Source organism: Oryctolagus cuniculus, chromosome 7 (assembly GCF_051225735.1).
Source record: "Oryctolagus cuniculus isolate XC-2025 breed Fujian yellow rabbit chromosome 7, ASM5122573v1, whole genome shotgun sequence".
NCBI lineage: Eukaryota > Metazoa > Chordata > Mammalia > Lagomorpha > Leporidae > Oryctolagus > Oryctolagus cuniculus.
The window spans coordinates 26,327,750-26,347,376 of record NC_142873.1 but is presented as its reverse complement, the minus strand read 5'-3'; the positions used below and the strand labels follow the sequence as shown (position 1 = coordinate 26,347,376).

Below are 19,627 nucleotides of genomic sequence, written 5' to 3'. Positions count from 1 at the left end.
AACTAAACCATTTAAAGGTACTGAGGATGATTTTTAAAAAAAATTATTTTCCTTATGCCATTTGCTCTTTTTGTTTGAAGAAATCATTATCTGAGAAAATACAGTATTATTTTTGAGATTTTGTGTTTATTTGTAAAAAGGCTTTTTTATAGTCTTTGACAACTGAAACTTTGATGCAAGTCTTAATATCTGATAGAGCAAGTTTCTTTATCTATTCTTGCTCAGAAGTGTCTTCATTATTCTTGACCCTTTGTCAAGGTGTAGGGCATTGTTCGATTAGTAGTGTTGTCTTTAAGTTTCAGAGTAAAACATATTAAGGACAGAGATCCTACATGGGGAGCCTGTACCCAGTGACTCCCGTTGTTGATTTAACAATTGGCACTCTTATTTGTGATGTCAGCAATCACCTGAGGCTCTTGCCATGAGCTGTCTAGGCTATGGAAACCCCTTGAGTTCACCAACTTTGAACTTGTTTAGTCAAGGCCATGTTACAGTGGAGGTTCCTTCCTCCCTGCGGAGGAAGGTGCCTCCCTCCTTCATGGCCTGTTCCTTCTGCTGGGGTCTGGTTCACCAGGATCTTTCATTTAGATTGTTTTTGATACCGTGTCATGGCTTTCCATGCCTGTGAGACTCTCATGGGCCTTCTAGCCAGATCCGAATGTCCCAAGGGTTGATTCTGAGGCCAGAGTGCTGTTTGGGCGTTTGCCATTCTATGAGTCTGCTGTGTGTCCTGCTTCCCCTGCAGGATCATTCTCAAGAGAGTAATTTATAAAATGGATACAACTTAAGTCTATTTCATAGAACTCTGGATAAGACATTTAAGTTATTTATGTTGCATGTTGCACCTATTTTCTCCTGCTTGTGGATTGTCCTTTCAATTTCTTCATAGTATTTTTTGAGGAATAGATGCTTTAATGTAGTTGAATTTATCTGTCTCACTATAGTTGTTTCTTATGTCAAAGAACTCTACTTGTCTTGAGGTTATAAATGTACTACTTTGCATTTTTTGAAATTTTGCAATTAATATTGGGTTTTTAGTCTAGGATATATATATATATATATAGTTTGCAGGAGAGATTCATTCCCCTACCTGTTTTTCTGTTTGGATGATTGTTTACTCAATCACATTCACTTACTTACAATGTTACCTTTACTGTAAAATTTCCCTCAACATACATTGGTTTGTTCTGTAATCTCTCCTATGGACCAGCAACCTCTTGTATTTCAGAACTGACTTGACTGCTCTTCTTTGTCTTTGTTTTTTTTTTTTTTTTTTTTTTTTGGACAGGCAGAGTGGACAGTGAGAGAGTGAGACAGAGAGAAAGGTCTTCCTTTTGCCGTTGGTTCACCCTCCAATGGCTGCCGGGGGCTGGCGCACCGCGCTGATCCGAAGGCAGGAGCCAGGTGTTTCTCCTGGTCTCCCATGGGGTGCAGGGCCCAAGTTCTTGGGCCATCCTCCACTGCACTCCCGGGCCACAGCAGAGAGCTGGCCTGGAAGAGGGGCAAACGGGACAGAATCTGGCGCCCTGACCGGGACTAGAACCCGGTGTCCCGGTGCTGCAAGGCGGAGGATTAGCCTATTGAGCCGCCGGCCTTGACTGCTCTTCTTATCTCTGTTTTCTCTTACAAATTTTAGACTTTTCTTCTTGAATTCTCCAAATATTATATGAGGATTTTAGATTGTTTTGAATCTTTAAGTGACTTTGAGATATTCAGTTTTCTTATCTATAAAATAGGGTTTGCTCTGTTGAAATCTTAGTATATATCAAGTTGATCTTCTGTATATAAAGATAATTGAAAATGAATCTTGATGAAGAATGGGATGGGAGAGGGAGTGGGAGATGATATGGTTTCGGGTGGGAGGGAGGTTATGGGAGGAAAAGCTGCTATAATCCAAAAGTTGTACTTTGGATATTTATATTTATTAAATAAAAGTTAAAAAAAAAAAGAAGCCTTCATGGAGCAAAGGCAAGACAAAAAAAATAAGATTTGCTTTCTTTGTTGTCTTTCATGTGTTATTCATGTATTATTTACAATTTTTTTACATAAAATATTTTTTATTTTTTATTAAATTTATTCTTAGGGAGCTTATCAGTTGCTTAGTTTACAAATGATTTCTTTTTTTTTTTTTTAACTTTTATTTAATGAATATAAATTTCCAAAGTACGGCTTATGGATTACAATGGCTTCCCCCCCCATACCGTCCCTCCCAGCTGCAACCCTCCCCTTCCCCACTCCCTCTCCCTTTCCATTCACATCAAGATTCATTTTCGATTCTCTTAATATACAGAAGATCAGTTTAGTGTACATTAAGTAAAGATTTCAACAGTTTGCTCCCACACAGAAACATAAAGTGAAAAATAATAGATGATTTTTTAAATTATGATGATGAAATCAGATCAGACCTATTGTCATGCTTAATCCCAGTGAGAGTCAAGTTGGGAATTGATAATTTCTTTTTTTTTTTTTTTTTACAGAAGATCAGTTTAGTATACATTAAGTAAAGATTTCAAAGGTTTGCACCCCCATAGAAACACAAAGTGAAATATACTGTTTGAGTACTCGTTATAGCATTAAATCTCAATGTACAGCACATTAAGGACAGAGATCCTACATGAGGAGTAAGTGCACAGTGACTCCTGTTGTTGACTTTACGAATTGACACTCCTGTTTATGGCATCAGTAATCTCCTTATGCTCCAGTCATGAGTTTCCAAGGCTATGGAAGCCTTTTGAGTTCTCAGACTCTTATCTTGTTAAAATAGCTTTCTATTGTGAACAGGGATGCAGTTGATTTTTTTCAGGATTTATTTTTTTTCTTTGAAAGGCAGAGAGGCAGAGAGAGCTCTTTTATCCTGTTATTCACTTCCTAAATGGCCTCAAAGCCAGGAGCTCAGAACTCCATCCATGTTGCCTACATATGTGACAGGGGCCAAAGCACTTGGGCCATAATCTTACTGTTTTCCCAGTCATATTAACTGAGAGCTCAATTAGAATTGGGACTTGAACCAGCACTCTGATAAGGGATGCTGGTGTTACAAGTGGCAATCTAACCTGTACCACAATCCCGGCCCTGCATTGATTTTTATGTATTGATGTCTACCTTTTTTATATTTTCAATAATTTATATGTAAATTGAGATTTTTTTATGTAGAGAATTATAGCTTATCCACATACCTTTTTATCTGTGAAAATCTCTAATTCTTTCATCACATTTACTGTTTTTATCATAGTATGCTGATTAGCTCCTTATAAATTGTTGAATAGAAAGAATGACAGCAAGCAGTCTTAGGGAGTGCTTCTAACGTTACACCATTAAATATATTTTAACTTTGTATAAACATCTCCTGTATAAACATCTGGACCTATGGTTACTTTTACTTTCAATTAAATGTGTAATTTTAAAAAAAGTAGTACATTCAAATGCTTCAAATTTCTCAAAATGTTTATAAAATAAGAGGGAGAATCACAGTGACCCATTTCTGCCTGTTGCTGTCATCCATCTTTGTATTCCTTGTTAATGTTTCGGATATCTTAGTAGTATCTCTTCAAACACAAATAGAGATTCTTATTTATCTCTCACATTTTGTGGAGGTTAATAAATTATGCATACTATTTTATGCCTTGATATTTATTTTTAACTTCTTGGCCATAATTTTATTTCATTCATTTTTATTGATGGTTGCATAAAATTGCTTTATGTGGTTGTACTGAAATTATCTCATGATGTATTTATTGTGGCTTTTTGGTAAGTCTTTTGCTATGACAAATACTCCTTTTTTAACATTTTGAAATGATTTTTTAAAAAAATTTTTATTAATTTTTAACAGATTCAATATAGTTCATAGATACAATTCTGAGAATGTAATGATACTCCTTTCTACTCTCACACCCCCCTCCCTCTCCCTTTCTTTCTTCCTTCTTTTAGTTTTTGAGATAACATTTTCAATTTACATTAAAATAAAAAGGCTAATGCTTTGCCAAATAAGTTTTTGTTTTTAAGATTTATTTTGTTTATTTGAAAGAATTAGAGAGGGGGAGAGAGAAAGAGAGAATCTTCTATCCACTGGTTCTCTCCCTAAATGACTGCAGCAAACTGGACTGGGCCAAAGACTAGGGCCATCCTCCACTGCTTTCTCAGGTGCATTAATAGGGAGCTGGATCAGAAGTGGAACAGCTTGGATGGGAACTAGAGCACGTATAGGATGCTGGAATTGCAGGTGGCAGCTTAACCTGTTATGCCTAAATACCTACCCTGAATAAGAAGTTTAGTAAGTAAAAAGACCCTGGTGAGAATGTAGACAATGGCTATAAACAACAGTTGGAAAAATGACCCTTCCACTGAAATTCCATACATTTTAAAGTAAACACAGATCATTAAAACTGTTGTAGTTGCAAAGGTATAAAAGTTTTACAAAATTATTTTTGCAGCTATACTGTACACACAGACATTTCTTTCATCTTTATTTTTGTAAACCGCCCCTCCCCCCTTTTAAAGTTTTATCTCCCACATATAAGGGAGAACATGTGGAATTTGTCTTTCTGTGTCTGGCTTATTTTGGTCAGTGTGATGTCCTCTAGTTGCATCCATTTTGAGTTAAACGGTAGAATTTAATTCTTTTTTTTTTAAAGTTGCATAATATGCCATTGTATATGTAGACCACATTTTCTTTATCCACTCACCTGATGATGGACTTCTTAGTTGATTCCAAATTTTGCCTGTTGTGAACGGTGCTAATATAAACATGATGTTGCAGGTATCTCTTTGATGCAGTGTGCCTTTTAGGTCTGTTCTCAGTAGTGGGATTTCTGGATCATATGGCAAGTCTAGTTTACAAATACTATTAATAGGATTAATAGGCCTGTGCTCCTGATATCTTGTGTTTGTATGTATGATTTTTTTTTTTTTTCTGCTTGAGAAGCAGAGAGGCAGACACAGACAGCTGTCAGCTGCTAGTTCATTTCTGAAATGCCTACAATAGCTAGTGCTAAGCTGGGGCTCAAGAAAGGAACTAGGAACTCAGTCCAGGTCTCCCATGTGGTTGGCAGGAGCTCAGTTACTGGAGCCATCACTGCTGCCTTCTGGGGTCTGCAGTAGTGGAAAGTTGGAGTCGGGGCTAAAGGTGGGAGTCAAACCCAGGCACACTGATGTGCAACACAGGCATTCTAACCAGTAGTCTAACCAACAACCCTCTAGATGAACATATTTTTAAATACTAAGTAGTATTAACATGGTTTAGGCTTCCTATTTCTTTTTAACTTAGTTTTGATAATAAATTGTTTTTTTCTTGAAATTTATATTTCATCCATTTCAAAGTTCTTATAAGTTGTTTATAGTGTTATTTTATTTAAAAACCTTTTCTGCCTTAAAGATCTTTTGTTTTTAAAATAAAAATTGCTATTATTTTTACTTATGGTTCCTCTTTTTACCTTTATAGGAATCTGTTTTAGCTTCATTAATATTCTCTGTCAGATTTTTGTTTTCTTTTTCATAAATATTTCCTTTTATGTTTAGGTTTAGTATATTGAATTTTGTTTTTTAAATTTTCTAATATACTTTTAAGGTTATCAATTTCCTTCTTAGTGGTATCCTCCAAATTTTGATTCATGGTATTTTTTAAAACTGCTATTGTGTTCAGAACTGACTGGTCTTTTAAAATTCCTGGCCTGTAATTAAGAGAAGGATATTGAAATTGGATTTAACTTTAGCTTTTATACAGTGTTCTATTTTTTTTTTAAGATTTATTTTATTTATTTGAAAGACACAGTTACACAGAGAGGTAGAGACAGAAAGGTCTTCCATCTGCTGGTTCACTCCCCAGATGGTCGCGACAGCCAGAGCTGTGCCGATCCGAAGCCAGGAGCCAGGAACTTCTTCTGGGTCTCCCATGCGGGTGTAGGGGCCCAAGGACTTGGGCCATCTTCACTGCTATCCTAGGCCACAGAGGAGAGTTGGATCCGAAGAGGAGCAGCTAGGACTAGAACCAGTGCTTATATGGGATGCCAGTGCTTCAGGCCAGGGTGTTGACCCACTGCACCATAGCGTGGGCCCCAACAGTGTTCTATTAATTTCATAGTATTCTCTGCTTCTAAAAAAACTGGAGGCCAAAAGAGATGAAACTATTTTTTTAAAGATTTATTTATTTGAAAGAGTTACGTAGAGAAAGAAGGAGAGGCAGAGAGAGAGAGAGAGAGAGAGAAAGAAAGGTCTTCCATCCACTGGTTCACTCCCCAGTTGGCTGCAATGGCTGGAGCTGCGCCGATCCGAAGCCAGGAACAGGAGCTCCTTCCAGGTCTCCCACGTGGGTGCAGAGGCCCAAGGACTTTGGCCATCTTCTACGGCTTTCCTAGGCCATAGCAGAGAGCTGGACTGGAAGTGGGGCAGCCAGGACTCCAACTGTACCCATATGGGGTGCCGGCACTGCAGGCGGCAGCTTTACCTGCTCCGCCACAGCACCGGCCCCAAATGTGTTTTAAATAAGATAAACATTTAGTTTTTTTTCTCTGAAATAAAAACCCAGACTGGTAGGTACTTCCAGGTTTGTAGCATAAAATAAAGGATGCAAACACACCCTGTCTTATTTGCCATTCTCTAGGGTATTGTGCCTGCCTCCATTGTTGTGATGATTTATTCTTACCACATCCTAATTCTGGCCTGTAAATGGGAAAAAGCAAATGGGAGAGTTAGCAGCTCTACTTCCTTTAGAAGACTTGACCTTTAAGTCATACTTGGTTGCACATGGTCACATCTTTCACCCAGAATTAATGTGGCTATGTGTTCAGCTATACCTTAAGAGTTCAGTTGTTAAAAAGTGAAAGGGTAAGTTGTGAAGTAGCCAGTAGCGTTTATTGAATGATTCTGTAAAATGAAGATAAATATTCGTTCCAATGCAGTTATAAAATTCAATCAAAATATGATTGTAAATCATCTAATATGGTATCAGACATAGGGTAAGCTTTCAGTAAATGTTAGTTTGGCTCTATTGGTGAGCTTTTCTTTGAAATGTGATTGCCTTTACCATCTCCTAGAACTTAGTTCTTTTGCTCCCCAGAATTAAACTTTGCAATTTTAATACTTTTGGTTTATTTAGCATTTAATTGTCGATGTATATATAAATCTCATTTGATATAATAGTTTCTTAAAGCAGTGTTTAGAATGCTCCATGTCAGGAGTTTTTCTTTTCCTCAAATGCCATACTGTGTACAGGTTTGCTTTATGCACAGGTCCATACATTTATTTTTTCCCAAGAAGCAATATTTTATAACATTTCTGTGTCACATATTTAGGTCTCTGGTGTCATTTTCTAAAAAAGCACCTAATTGAGGTAGAGTTGACATAGAATACATTGCATTACATAATAAACTGCAGTGTATCAAAGTGTTTAATATTTTTTACATTTATATAAAGATAATGAACATATCCATTATTCTCAAGAGTTTCCTCACACTCCTTGTAATTTTTTCTTCTCAAACCCTCTTTCCCCATAGCAATTTCAGACCTGTTTTCTGACACTATAAATTAGTTTAAGTTTTCTAGATTTTTATATAAATATGTAGTTTCTACTACGAATTTTAATGGTTGCTTGATATTTCATTGTCTTAGTGAGCTGATTTTTATTCATCAGTCCTAAATATTTAACTTCTCTCATGCTCTTGCAAACTGTTCTTTGATATAGTAAAATATATATACAAAAGTGGATATCTGCATTTTAAGAGGGTTTGATAAGTCATAGTTCAATATAACCTTTAAGATAATATGTTGCTAGCCTATTCTCTAAGCTAGTCAGTTAACACTGTTGCTGGCCCTTCTTAAAGTCATCCCTTCTTAAAGAATGTGCTTTGTGATTACAGAAATCATCTTTGAAAAATACACAATGGGACAAAAATCAATAGTTTTATTTACAGTATTTTTTCCACTAATGTTATGCTTAGAAAATACTTAAAGGGTGTTCCCTTATAAATAACTCAGGCTACAAATTCCCTTTCTTCCCTATATTTAAACAACTTTAATATAAGTCTAGTTTATGCATACTCTTTTGTCATATTTAATACTAACTATTTTGATTAGCTTTTCTAAATAATTGTCTACTGTTCTTTTTGAAGGTTTGTTATTGAACTTTGTGAACCAATTCAAGTAAAACAGCTTGATATTGCAAACTATGAATTATTTTCTTCTACTCCTAAAGACTTTCTGGTTTCCATCAGTGACAGGTAAATTCTAAAGCTGGTTTTTATAGGGCATATATTAGATCTCACAAATAAAAATTTAAAAATGCATCATTCTTGATTTCAGTCATTTTAATATTTTTGTTTTAATATTAGTTTGTAATAACAATAATTTGCATTGTAGGCTTTTGTTAATTGCTTTCCCTTCATTAAATCTTATAATGTGCAAAACAAGTACTATCTCTCCAGAAGATGATTGAACAGACAAGTTTAAATAGGTTGCCTAGGTCACATGACTCATAAATTGGACAATCAAAATTCAAACTTGGTACTATGTGACTTCTACATACTTACTTGTTTTTGTTTTTTTTAAAGATTTTTTATAAATAATTTTTAAAGATTTTTTAAAAAAGATTTATTTATTTTATTTATTTGAAAGGCAGAGTTACAGAGAGGCAGAGGCAGAAAGACAGAAAGAAGTCTTCCATCTGCTGTTTCATTCCCCAGATGGTTACAGTGGTCGGAACCGCACTGATCTGAAACCAGGAGCCTGGAGCTTCTTCTGGATCTTGCACTTGGGTGCAGGGGCCCAAGGACTTTGGCCATCCTCTGCTGTTTTCCCAAGCCATAGCAGAGAGCTGGATTGGAAGTGGAGCAGCTGGGGCTTGAATCGGTGCCCATATGGGATGCCTGCACTGCAGGCAGCGCTTTACCCGCCATGCACAGTGCCAGTCCCATTTTTTTTTTTTTTTTAAAGATTTATTTATTTATTTGAAGGCAGAGTTACAGAGAGGCAGAGGCAGAGAGAGAGAGAGAGAGATATCTTCCATCTGCTGTTTCACTCCCCAAGTGGCTGCAATGGTTGAAGCTGAGCTGAGCTGAAGCCAGGAGCCAGGAGCTTATTCTGTTTTCCACATGAGTTCAGCGACCCAAGGACTTATGCCATCTTCCACTGCCTTCCCAGGCTATAGCAGAAAGCTAGATCGGAAGTGGAGCAGCCAGACTTGAACCAGGACCCGTATGGGATGCCAGCACTGCAGGTGGCTGCTGTACCCTCTACACCACAGCGCTGGCCCCCATCCTTACTTTTGATCATTATACTCTGTTGCTTCCAAACATTTCTTTGAAAAATATTAAAAATGTGACATGTACAAATACTTCATTTTATATCATGAGGTATGTTTTTATTAAATGTCTTCCAAAATCTTTAAAATATAGTTTGAGATTGTAAAAGTAATACATGCAGTGAAGTATTTGGGAAAGAACTGCATTCCTATCAAACAAACATAAACCATAGATAACTGTAGTTAGCAGTTTCATACATTTCATTCAATTTTTTTTGTGCATTTAGTAATTCTACAAAAATATATTTACATGTTACTTCTTACTTTTGTCTTGTCCTTATCTTCCCTCTGTCTGGTTTTTGTTTGTTTGTTTGTTTTTGAGAGAAAGAGCTCTCCAATCCACTGATTCACTCTGCCAAATGCCTGCAGTGGCTGGGACTGGGCAGAGCTAAAGCTTGAGCCGGGAGTTCAATCCAGGTCTCATTTGGTTGGTGGGAAACCTATCACATGAGTCATCACTGCTGCCTGTCAGGGTCTACTTTAGCAGGAAGCTGAAATTGGGAGCTGGTGCTGGGACTTAAACCCAGGTACTCCAGTGTGGTACATGGACATCCCAGCAAGTAAATCTTTGGGCCAGATGCTCAACCCCTCTCTTTTCTAATTGTAATACTGTGAGTTTTCAAATTATTCTTTCCCAAAGGAACCTGTCATTTTAGTTGGAAGATAAAATGTTTATTTAGTTAAAGGAATTGTTACGTTTAAACTATATTAAGACAGTTTGTTTACCTAGAAAGGAAAAAAAAATGTGCAATATATATTTTGAAAATATAATGGAACCTTTCAATAGCTATATTATAATCTTCTAAAAATGTTTTTATATTTTCTAGGTATCCTACAAATAAATGGATTAAGCTGGGTACTTTCCATGGTAGAGATGAGCGGAATGTCCAAAGTTTCCCTTTAGATGAGCAGATGTATGCAAAATATGTGAAGGTAATGTTTACACATGCAGGAGTATGTTTTTTAATGAAAATTTACCTGCTATTTACACTTCATACATTACACCTGCTTAGAAATCACAAAAATTAAAAGGACATTTACCATAACATACATTTAATAAAGTAGTTCTTACTCTAATATATTATTTTCATGAAACAAATTGTTACTATTCCCCCCCCCCCCTTTTTTTTTTTCATTTGAATGGCAGAGTTAGAGAGAGGCAGAGAAAGATTTTTCATTTGCTGATTCATCTCCAGGTGGCTGGAATGGCTGGAGATGCGCTGATCTGAAGCCAGAAGCCAGGAGCTTCCTCTGGGTCTCCCACACTGGCTCAGGGGCCCAAGGATTTGGGCCATCTTCTACTACTTTCCCAGGCCATAGCAAAGAGCTGGATCGGAAGGGGAGCAGCCAGGACTCGAACCAGTGCCCATATGGGATGCTGGCACTGCAGGTGGTGGCTTTACCTGCTACGCCACAGCTCCTGCCCCTACATTCCATTTTGTGTCATTGGAAGCCTGGGCCAGGTGCTTCTGGCTCTGATGAAGTTTCAAATTATAGTTATTAATTTTTTTTGAGTTTTAACATTAAAATATCATCTTTTTTTTAAGATTTATTTATTTATTATTTGAAAGGCAGAGTCAGAGGTAGAGAGAGAGAGAGAGAGAGAGAGAGAGAGAGAGAGAGGTCTTCCATCCATTGGTTCATTCCCTAAATGGCTTCAACAGCCAGAGCTGGGCTAATCCAAAGCCAGGAGCCAGGAGCTCCTTCCAGTTCTCCCACTTGGGTACAGGGGCCAAAGGACTTGGGCCATCTTCTACTGCTTTCCCAGGCCATTAACAAACAGCTGGATTGGATGAGGAGCAGCCAGGACTCTTAACAGGTGCCCATGTGGGATGCTGGCACTGCAGGTGGCAGCTTTACCCACTACTCCACAGCACTGGCCCTTTAAAATGTCATCTTTACAACGTTATATTTCTGTTTTGAAACTCAAATTGTTGCTAGTCTGATTAAAAGCAGGTCTGATTTCCTACATTATTAGAATCTGATTCTTAGATCACTTCAATTTTAATATCCAGTTAATTTGACATTATGAGTTTTGTCTTTTATAAAGGCAAATGAGATATTTTATGTTCAAATACCAGTTTGATATAACGTGAACCTTTAAGCATTTCTTCAGTATTGCTGTTTCTTCCCCCACCAACTAATTGGATTTAGACATTTTAGAGGAAGTTCCTTCTTTTCTCCTTCCTGCCCCTTTTTTTCTTTAAAATAATGGCATACTTTTAAGTATCATTGTGTTGGTAATAATATGATCTTTTGGAATGATAACAATTCTAGTTTCTAACTTTTCTGTAAATGTGAGAACTTAAGACTACTTAATTTTGTCTTCTGGGATTTTACTGTCTCCTTTAAAGCATGTATTAAATTGACTTCTATAAATGGGTAAACTTGTAGTATTCCTAGGCTGAGTATAAAATGCTAAATTTTTGTTTAAAAATAGTTTCTCAGTTTATGACTCAAGAGTTCAGAAAAATAAAACAAATCTTCAATTCCTTTTAAAATGACCATTGAAACAATTATTTAATGACTATATAACTAAAACTTTATACACTGAAGAAGAAAAAGGTGTTAAAAATTCTTTGCCAGGTGATACAATTATATTTGATTTCATAAGAAATGAAATAGAAATGAAGTAAGACATTTCATAATAAATGAAATAGTTTGTGATAATCACTCATTATGCCATGTACTTGTTTGTAATGAAAGAATATTTTATTGGTGGCATTAGAAAAATAGCCATGTAAGCTCTCTATTTTTTTGTTTTTTTTCTGATGGGAGACTATTGAACATTTTGATCACTAGTTATACTTTTTAAAAAAGAAAATCCTCTTTGGTAGAACTGAGTCTAAAAGTAAAAACATTTACTTCTGATGTTGATTTTATAGTGATAATGCTTTATAAGTTTAGCTGTGTTTTTCTTATCCTAAAAGAACTAAACCCAAATCTATAAACTACTTTTTAATAGCTTATATTTAGAGAATTGATATATATATATATTTATCTTCCACTTCTGTTAAGTTGTATTTGAAATTACATAGAATACCAGAATTTCATGTTTTTCCTGAAACATTATATATAATATTATACAAACATAAGTAACATTCATAATATACCAATCTTTTTGTAAATATGTATATAGGACATATACATATGTATATGTACATAGATATCAGTATATAAATTCATTTGTAGATATATACATGATGTATATCTATAATATTTAAAGTAATATAGCACACCTGTTGTTTCTATGGATTTAGAGTATTATCATATCTAACAAATACATAACATAGTAGTAATTAATTTAGGTTATTTAGCTTTATTACCTTAAAGTTAATTTATGATTTATGAGATAATATTTTTAGGTTTTAATGGTAACCATTTAATTCATTGCTTTGATTTCTGCAAAGAATTGAGAGTACTACAATGTTATCCATCACAGTACATGGCTTTCTATCTTTAATTATACAATATAATTTACAAAGACTTAAGTTGCTTTTGGCATGTTATCCAGACTTTGGAACTGATTTCTTTTTCTTTTCCTTTCTCTTGCTTCAGATGTTCATCAAGTACATAAAGGTTAGCAACCTTCTCTTTTGCAATATTAAATAACAGAGCATGGCATATTAATGCATTATGAAAAATCAAAACTACTATTATTGAATTTTGGGGAAGTGAGAAATTTATTTTTAGAAATGATATATTGAAACCTGAGTATATTCTTGGGTATTCTCATATACACTCTACTAGCTTCATGTTTCATATGCTTTTTATTCTTAGGTGGAGTTGGTATCACATTTTGGATCAGAGCACTTTTGTCCATTAAGCCTTATAAGGTAATACAAAACACCTTTATTGAATGCTTTTTTAAAAAGATGATGCACAAAACACATCCAAAGTGGAGAAATAATTTGTCATGTAAAGTTAATACTGTAGAAATATAAACTGTTAATTCTTTCTTTCTCTTGAATGCATTTTGAAAAACATCACAAAATATTCTCTTGAAAAATAAACTTCATTTGATGTGTTGGTTTAGCTTGCCTGCTGTTTCAGCTTTAATTATAATAGATGGAAACATTTTTAGACTGATAAATTTCCAAATGCTTCAATTAAATATTTTATTTATTAATTTAAAAGGCAGGAAGAGAGGTTCACTTTGCAGATGCGCATACCAGCTGATGCTGGGCAAGGCTGTAGCTAGGAACTGGAATCTCGTATGTAGGTGATACCAGCTGATGCTGGGCAAGGCTGTAGCTAGGAACTGGAATCTCGTATGTAGGTGATAGAGACCTAAGTACTTGGGCCATCACCTGCCACCTCTCAGGGTGCACACTGGGAAGCTGGATTAAGGAACAAAGCCAAAATTTAAAACCGGGCACTCCAGTATGGGATGCAGGTATACCAGGTGGCTTCTTAACCAGTAAACCATATGTCCACTCCTAGTTTTACATGTTAATGGAAACAGTTGAAGATTGAAATGGAAGAAATAGCCATTATATTGGAGTCTAAAAGCCAGTAGCCTTAAACAAGATTAAAGTTGATGGCTTTCATTTACTATGAGATGATTCTGCCCTGCTCTGTTTGGTCTTGAAAGTCTTTTATGAAATTGTTGTTAATAGGGTATTTGGCACTAGCATGGTGGAAGAATATGAAGAAATTGCTGATTCCCAGTATCAGTCAGAGCGTCAAGAACTATTTGATGAGGACTATGGTAAGTGGCCTTAAGTAGGTGACTATTAGGAATCAGTTGTTTTTTATTCATTTATTTATTTTGAAAGAGTTACAGTGAGAGAGGAAGAGACACACAGAGAGAGAGATCTTCATTCCACTAATTCACTCCCAAGATGGCTGCAACAGCCAGCACCGGACCAGGCCAAAACCAGGAGCCAGGAGCTTTACCTGCTCCCATGTGGATGACAGGGCCATCTGCTGCTGCTTTTTCCCAGACTATTAACAGGGAGCTAGATTGGAAGTAAACTAGCTAGGACACAAACCAGCATCCATATGAGATGTCAGCATTGTAGGTAGCTATGCCACAATGCCGGCCCCAGGAATACGTTTTTACTTCTAAAATTTTAATAGTAATGGGTTTTTGTTTAGGTTTTATTTTGTTGTTTGTAAACCTAATAACATATTTTTCTTGAACTTATTTTCTAATATCATTGCTTCACAAATTTTGTTGTGTTCCAAATTTATTGGCCAGTTATTTATAACTACAACTCCCTTCTATTAACAAAAACCTGTTAAACTCATAAGGTAATTGAAATAGTGGGAATGAGCATTAATTCCTTTGATTAGCCCTGAGTCTAAGAGCAAGCACAATAAGGCCTGAGACTTTGAGAAACTCCCATGAGCCTAAATGGGAAAAGGAAGATTTTACCACAATCTTATTTCTGCTTCATCAAGCCCTTATTTTAGGATGTCATAAACTGGAGCTCGAACAATCTGAATTTCTTCTTCCTTCATTTACCCTTAAGTGAAATGAAGACGTTGACTAGGGGTTGACAAAGTATTTTCAAAGCTTGAGTAAAAGCCTTAACAATGTGGTTAAAATTTTGGTAAGCATTGTAACTATTTTCCTTTGTTTACATCTGTTTGTTAAATGGCTTCTATATCTCATTTTCCTTTGTGAATAAGTTTTATCTATATAATTAATATTTATTATAAAATGTTTTAAATGTCAGTTGACTTGGACAAGACATAATTTGAACTTTTAAACATGATGTTATTGGAACTAGTTCTCAGAATAATTCCTTTTGTTTTTCTTTAATAGATTATCCACTAGATTATAATACTGTAGAGGATAAATCTTCAAAAAATCTTCTTGGTTCTGCTACAAGTGAGTATTTTGGAGTTTTTCTAAACACTCCCGAAGTGTTTCTCTCAACTTTTTCATAAACATTTTGTTCTGGTATAATTAAAGAGGCTTCTACCCCCAGTGTTGAACTTGTCAGTTGAAATCAAAGATACTGCCTTTTGAAAAGTATTTCTGTGGAAATGAGTAGAAAACGGTATTTCTGTGGCTGAAAAGAAAGAGGAGAAAGAAAAATACAAGCACAATATAGGTGTGTCTACAACTCGAAGCACACTTATTTTTGGGCAGATTTTTCATAGTGAAGAAAAGGCCATGAATTTATTTTGGGAAAGGATTATTAGAGGTCATGTATCAGGAAATCTTAGCAAATGAGGATTTATTAATCTATGTATATAATTAGTTGACTACTTAATTACAAAATATAAAGGCTTTTCCTATCTATAATAATACTAATAATAGTGAGTACCAATAACAGTAATAATATACTCTTTGTAAACTTTGTAAACTGAAAAAAAAAAAAAAAACACACACACACACATGACTAAGATACCTGGTGGTTTGGTTTAGTTTTCATTCCAAAGTAGTACTTCACCTTGTGGTAGGTTGGCTAAGGAGCCTGTTAGTAAAAGACCATTATCCAACTGGTGCTTTATTTTTGCTGTTAGAATGTAGATAGATCCATTTAATGTTGTTTTTGGTTAATCTTCGAGAATATAAAACTAACTGGAAGAAATTTTCTCCCCTTTTTTAAAGATTGATTTACTTATTTGAAAGGCAGAATGAGAGAGAGAGACACACAGACACACAGAGATCTTCCATTTGCTGGTTCATTTTCCACATGGCCACAACAAGCCAGGAGCCTGAGACTTGATCTGGGTCTCCCACTTAGGTAACAGGTACCCAAACACTTGGTCATCTTCTGCCCTTTTCTCAGGCATATCAGTAGGGAGCTGGATCAGAAGTGGAGCAGCTGGGACTTGATCAAGGGCTCATATAGGATGTCAGTGTATCAGGTAGTGACTTAACCCACTGTACCACAATGAAGGCTTCAGAAGTTCTCTTTTTTTATTTGGAGATTAGTTATTAGTAATTTATGTATTTATTTGAAAGGCAGAGTGACAGAGGGAAAGACGGAGAAATCTCCCATCTGCTTGTTCATTTCCCAAATGGCTGCAATGGCAGAGTCTGGGCCAGGCCCAAGCCAAGAATAGAATCTCCATGTTGGTCTGCCACGTGGGAGGCAAGGCCCCAAGTACTTGGGCCATCTTCAGCTGCTTTTCCAGGAACATAAGCAGGAAGGTGGATCTAAAATATAGCCAGGACTCGAATTGGCACATAGGTGGCACAGTGGTGGCTTAACCTACTGTGCTATAGTGCTGGCTCCTGGAGATTAATTATTGAATTTTATTAAAATAAATCATAGTAAAATAGAAAAACTAACTTTTTGCTTTAGGTGAACTGAATGGCTTGAATACCAATCTCAATGTGAACATTGAGTTTATAGCTGTTTTAGATATTTAACCACTAGTGCATATATTTAGGTATGCATTTTACATAAGTGCAGTATATGGAGTTGAATTACTTCACTTTGTTTTACAATCTTTCCTTCTTTTTCTTTTCAGTAGAGGAGTATAGTTTTCAGTGGACTTTTTAAGGAATGTGAGGAAGAGTGATAAAAAGTATCTGTAGAATGAACAATCCTTTCATGTAATATTCTTCTGTGTTTATATACCAGTCAGTATACTTTTTCTGTTTTTTTTTTTTTGATTTATTTATTTACTTGAAAGGCAGAGTGACAGAGAGAGAATTATCCATTATCTGGCTCACTCTGTAAATAGCTGCAACAACTGGGGCTGGGCCAGACTGAAACCAAGAGTGGAAACTCCATCCAGGTTTCCCATATGAGTGGCAAGGGCCCAGGTACCTTGGCCATCTTCCCAGGCACATTAGCAGAGAACTAAATCAGAAGCAGAGCAGCCAGAACTTAAACCTGTGATGGTATGCTGGCATCACAAGCAGCAGCTTAACTTGCTGTACCACAAGCCCAGCCCGTTGCTGATTTTTTAGATTTTAGTGGTATTTTTAAATATGATCCTTGTGTATCTAGTTGATCATGATATAAAATTAGGTGCCTAATTCACTGCTATTTTTGAATAGTTTTTTTAAGAATGAAAGGAATGATGCTGTCTTATATTTCTGGGTATTAGTACTCTTTTTGTACTTAAATTTGTGTTAGGTCTACATGCTAGCCATTATAATGTCACTTAGCTAGCTTAGTAATGCTGAACCAGCTCTGAGAAAGCATCATTTTTTTTTTTTTTAAAGATTTATTTATTTGAAGGCAGAATTACACAGAGAGAGAGGGAGGGAGAGAGAGAAAGAAAGAGAAAGAGAGGGAGATGGCTGCAACGGCTGGAGCTGGGCCAATCCGAAGCCAGGAGTTTCTTTTGGGTCTCCCAGGTGAGTGCAGGGGCCCAAGGATTTGGGCCATCTTCTGTTGCTTTCCTAGGCCATAGCAGAGAGCTGGATCAGAAGTGGAACAGCTGGGACTTGAACTCATGCCCATATGGGATGCGAGTGGCGGCTTTACCCATGATGCCACAGTGCTGGCCCCAAGTATCATTTTTTGGGTTCAGAAAATAGCTCTAGACTAAAAGATCTCAGGCTTCTCTTGGTTACTGGAAAAGAGAAGAGATTTTAGGGAATTTGTGCCGTACCATATTTTTGATAAAAGCAACCCTGCTAATATTCTAGGTTTTGATTTTCTTTCTTTCTGTGGGATTAAGTCTTAGATGCCATTAAAACTCTACCATGATAATATATCAGTGGGGGACATTTCCCTGTATATAAGTTAGCACTTCTCTGAGCAATATGTTTTAATTACTTAGACATGGAATCTTGTTTAGATCCTACTTTTTGGGTCTTTCAGAAGTTGTGTTTTTTGGTAATACATCATTTATTTTTCCCTTTATGGATTTCTGGAAGGGCAATTCATATCCCTTCCAATGTTTTAGGCGTCAAAGGAATATTTATAGTGAGATGGGTGGGAGAATATCACCTGAGCCTTGGTCTCAAAAATGGGGTTAAACCGATCTCAGTCTCTGTAAGTTTCAGAACAAGAGGAAGGTGTGCCAAATGAGAAGACTGTGCTGTTAAAAAACTTGCAGACCTGGCCTAACGCTTCCCATTAAATGTGTTCTTATAGCCTTCTCGGAAGAGTTTGGACATATTTTTGAGCCTGCAAGGTGGTATAAGAGCTCATCTCTGGCACAAGAATGTTCAACTTTGACTATGATTATTAGCACTTTCTCTGTTAGCTTGAACTCAGTCGTTTTGAACTTGATATATTTTTCCTTTTTTCTTTTGCACATAGCACCTACAAAATAGAATTCTGTATTCTTAATCTTAATAGAAATATCATTTCCTTCTGCTACAGAATACAGGTTGAATATCCCTTATCTGAAATACTTGTATTGTAAATGTTTAGGATTTCAGATTTTGGAGTATATGCATATACGTAGTGAGATATGTTTGGATGCTGCCAAAGTCTAAATACAATTCATGCATGTTTCATATATGTCTTATACATATAAGTCTAAAGTTAATTTTCTGTAATATTGTTAGTATGCCTTTTTTCAGACAGTGACCTATCAAATGAGGTTAGGAAGAGAAATTTTCACATGATGTCATGGCAGTGATCAAAGAATTTTGAATTTTGGGACATATGAATTCAGACTTTTGTATTATAGATGCTCAACCTGTAGTTAGTTAGTAGTTACAGGAAATATATGGATATATCACCAGAATATATTATGCTTCTGATGTCAAAAAGTGTGTGTGGTGCATTTATAAGCGTTCTTAATATTTAATTTACTTAACTACTAAAAAAAGGAGAAATCACGCCATTAGAGCAGCATTCTTGGTTTGTGTGTATACCAGTTCTGTCAATTTCTTTACCTAATTCTTTTATTTACATTCTTAAACTAAAGCATTTAAACCCTCTGTCAACAAGATTTTCCATATTATTGTGCTTTTGTTAATATGGATTTGTCAGACAGATATCTATTTTGATATTCTTGCCAGTCCTTCTTTACAGTATTTGGTCTATGTTTTGTTAAAATTGCCTTATCTGCTAAGGATATGTACATGTACCATGTTTAAGCCAAAATGTACTTTTTATTTTAAGTCAAAATATGTTTTATATATACACACTTTAAAGTCCTAGAAGTAAAGGAAAATAGAAGTAGGCCTACTTTAGGGGTAGCTGAGTATACATAGGAGAAAGTAGTTGTTTTATTAGTTTATTTTATCATGTTGTCACATAGGTATAAACCATTTTGCCTCAGCAGCCTAGGCAAAAGTTTGTTTTCTATATCAAAAGGAGCCATTGGTGTACCAAAGACTGAATAATAACATGGAGATTTTTAGTTCTTAGGAGAATTTTTTTTTTCCTAAAAGAAGGTGGTATGAATCAATTGCCCAATTCAAAGAGTTGACTATTCCATAAGAAATTAGGGTCAGTT

General features: G+C 35.7%; 1 protein-coding gene across 9 annotated transcripts in view; it reads left to right on the top strand.

Annotated features, from left to right (window-relative positions):
* SUCO (SUN domain containing ossification factor) overlaps positions 1 to 19,627 on the top strand; it is a 123,395-nt gene that overhangs the window by 49,967 nt on the left and 53,801 nt on the right. For 5 of the 9 annotated variants that reach the window (XM_051857109.3, XM_051857108.3, XM_051857107.3 and 2 more), the window contains 6 exons: positions 8,103 to 8,210; positions 10,117 to 10,222; positions 12,848 to 12,868; positions 13,070 to 13,125; positions 13,909 to 14,000; positions 15,063 to 15,128. In XM_051857109.3, coding sequence (XP_051713069.1) covers positions 8,103 to 8,210; positions 10,117 to 10,222; positions 12,848 to 12,868; positions 13,070 to 13,125; positions 13,909 to 14,000; positions 15,063 to 15,128 — 449 coding nt within the window. The remainder of the gene's footprint in view (positions 1 to 8,102; positions 8,211 to 10,116; positions 10,223 to 12,847; positions 12,869 to 13,069; positions 13,126 to 13,908; positions 14,001 to 15,062; positions 15,129 to 19,627) is intronic. The other 4 variants (XM_089299533.1, XM_070077348.2, XM_070077347.2 and 1 more) reach the window with 1 other exon arrangement.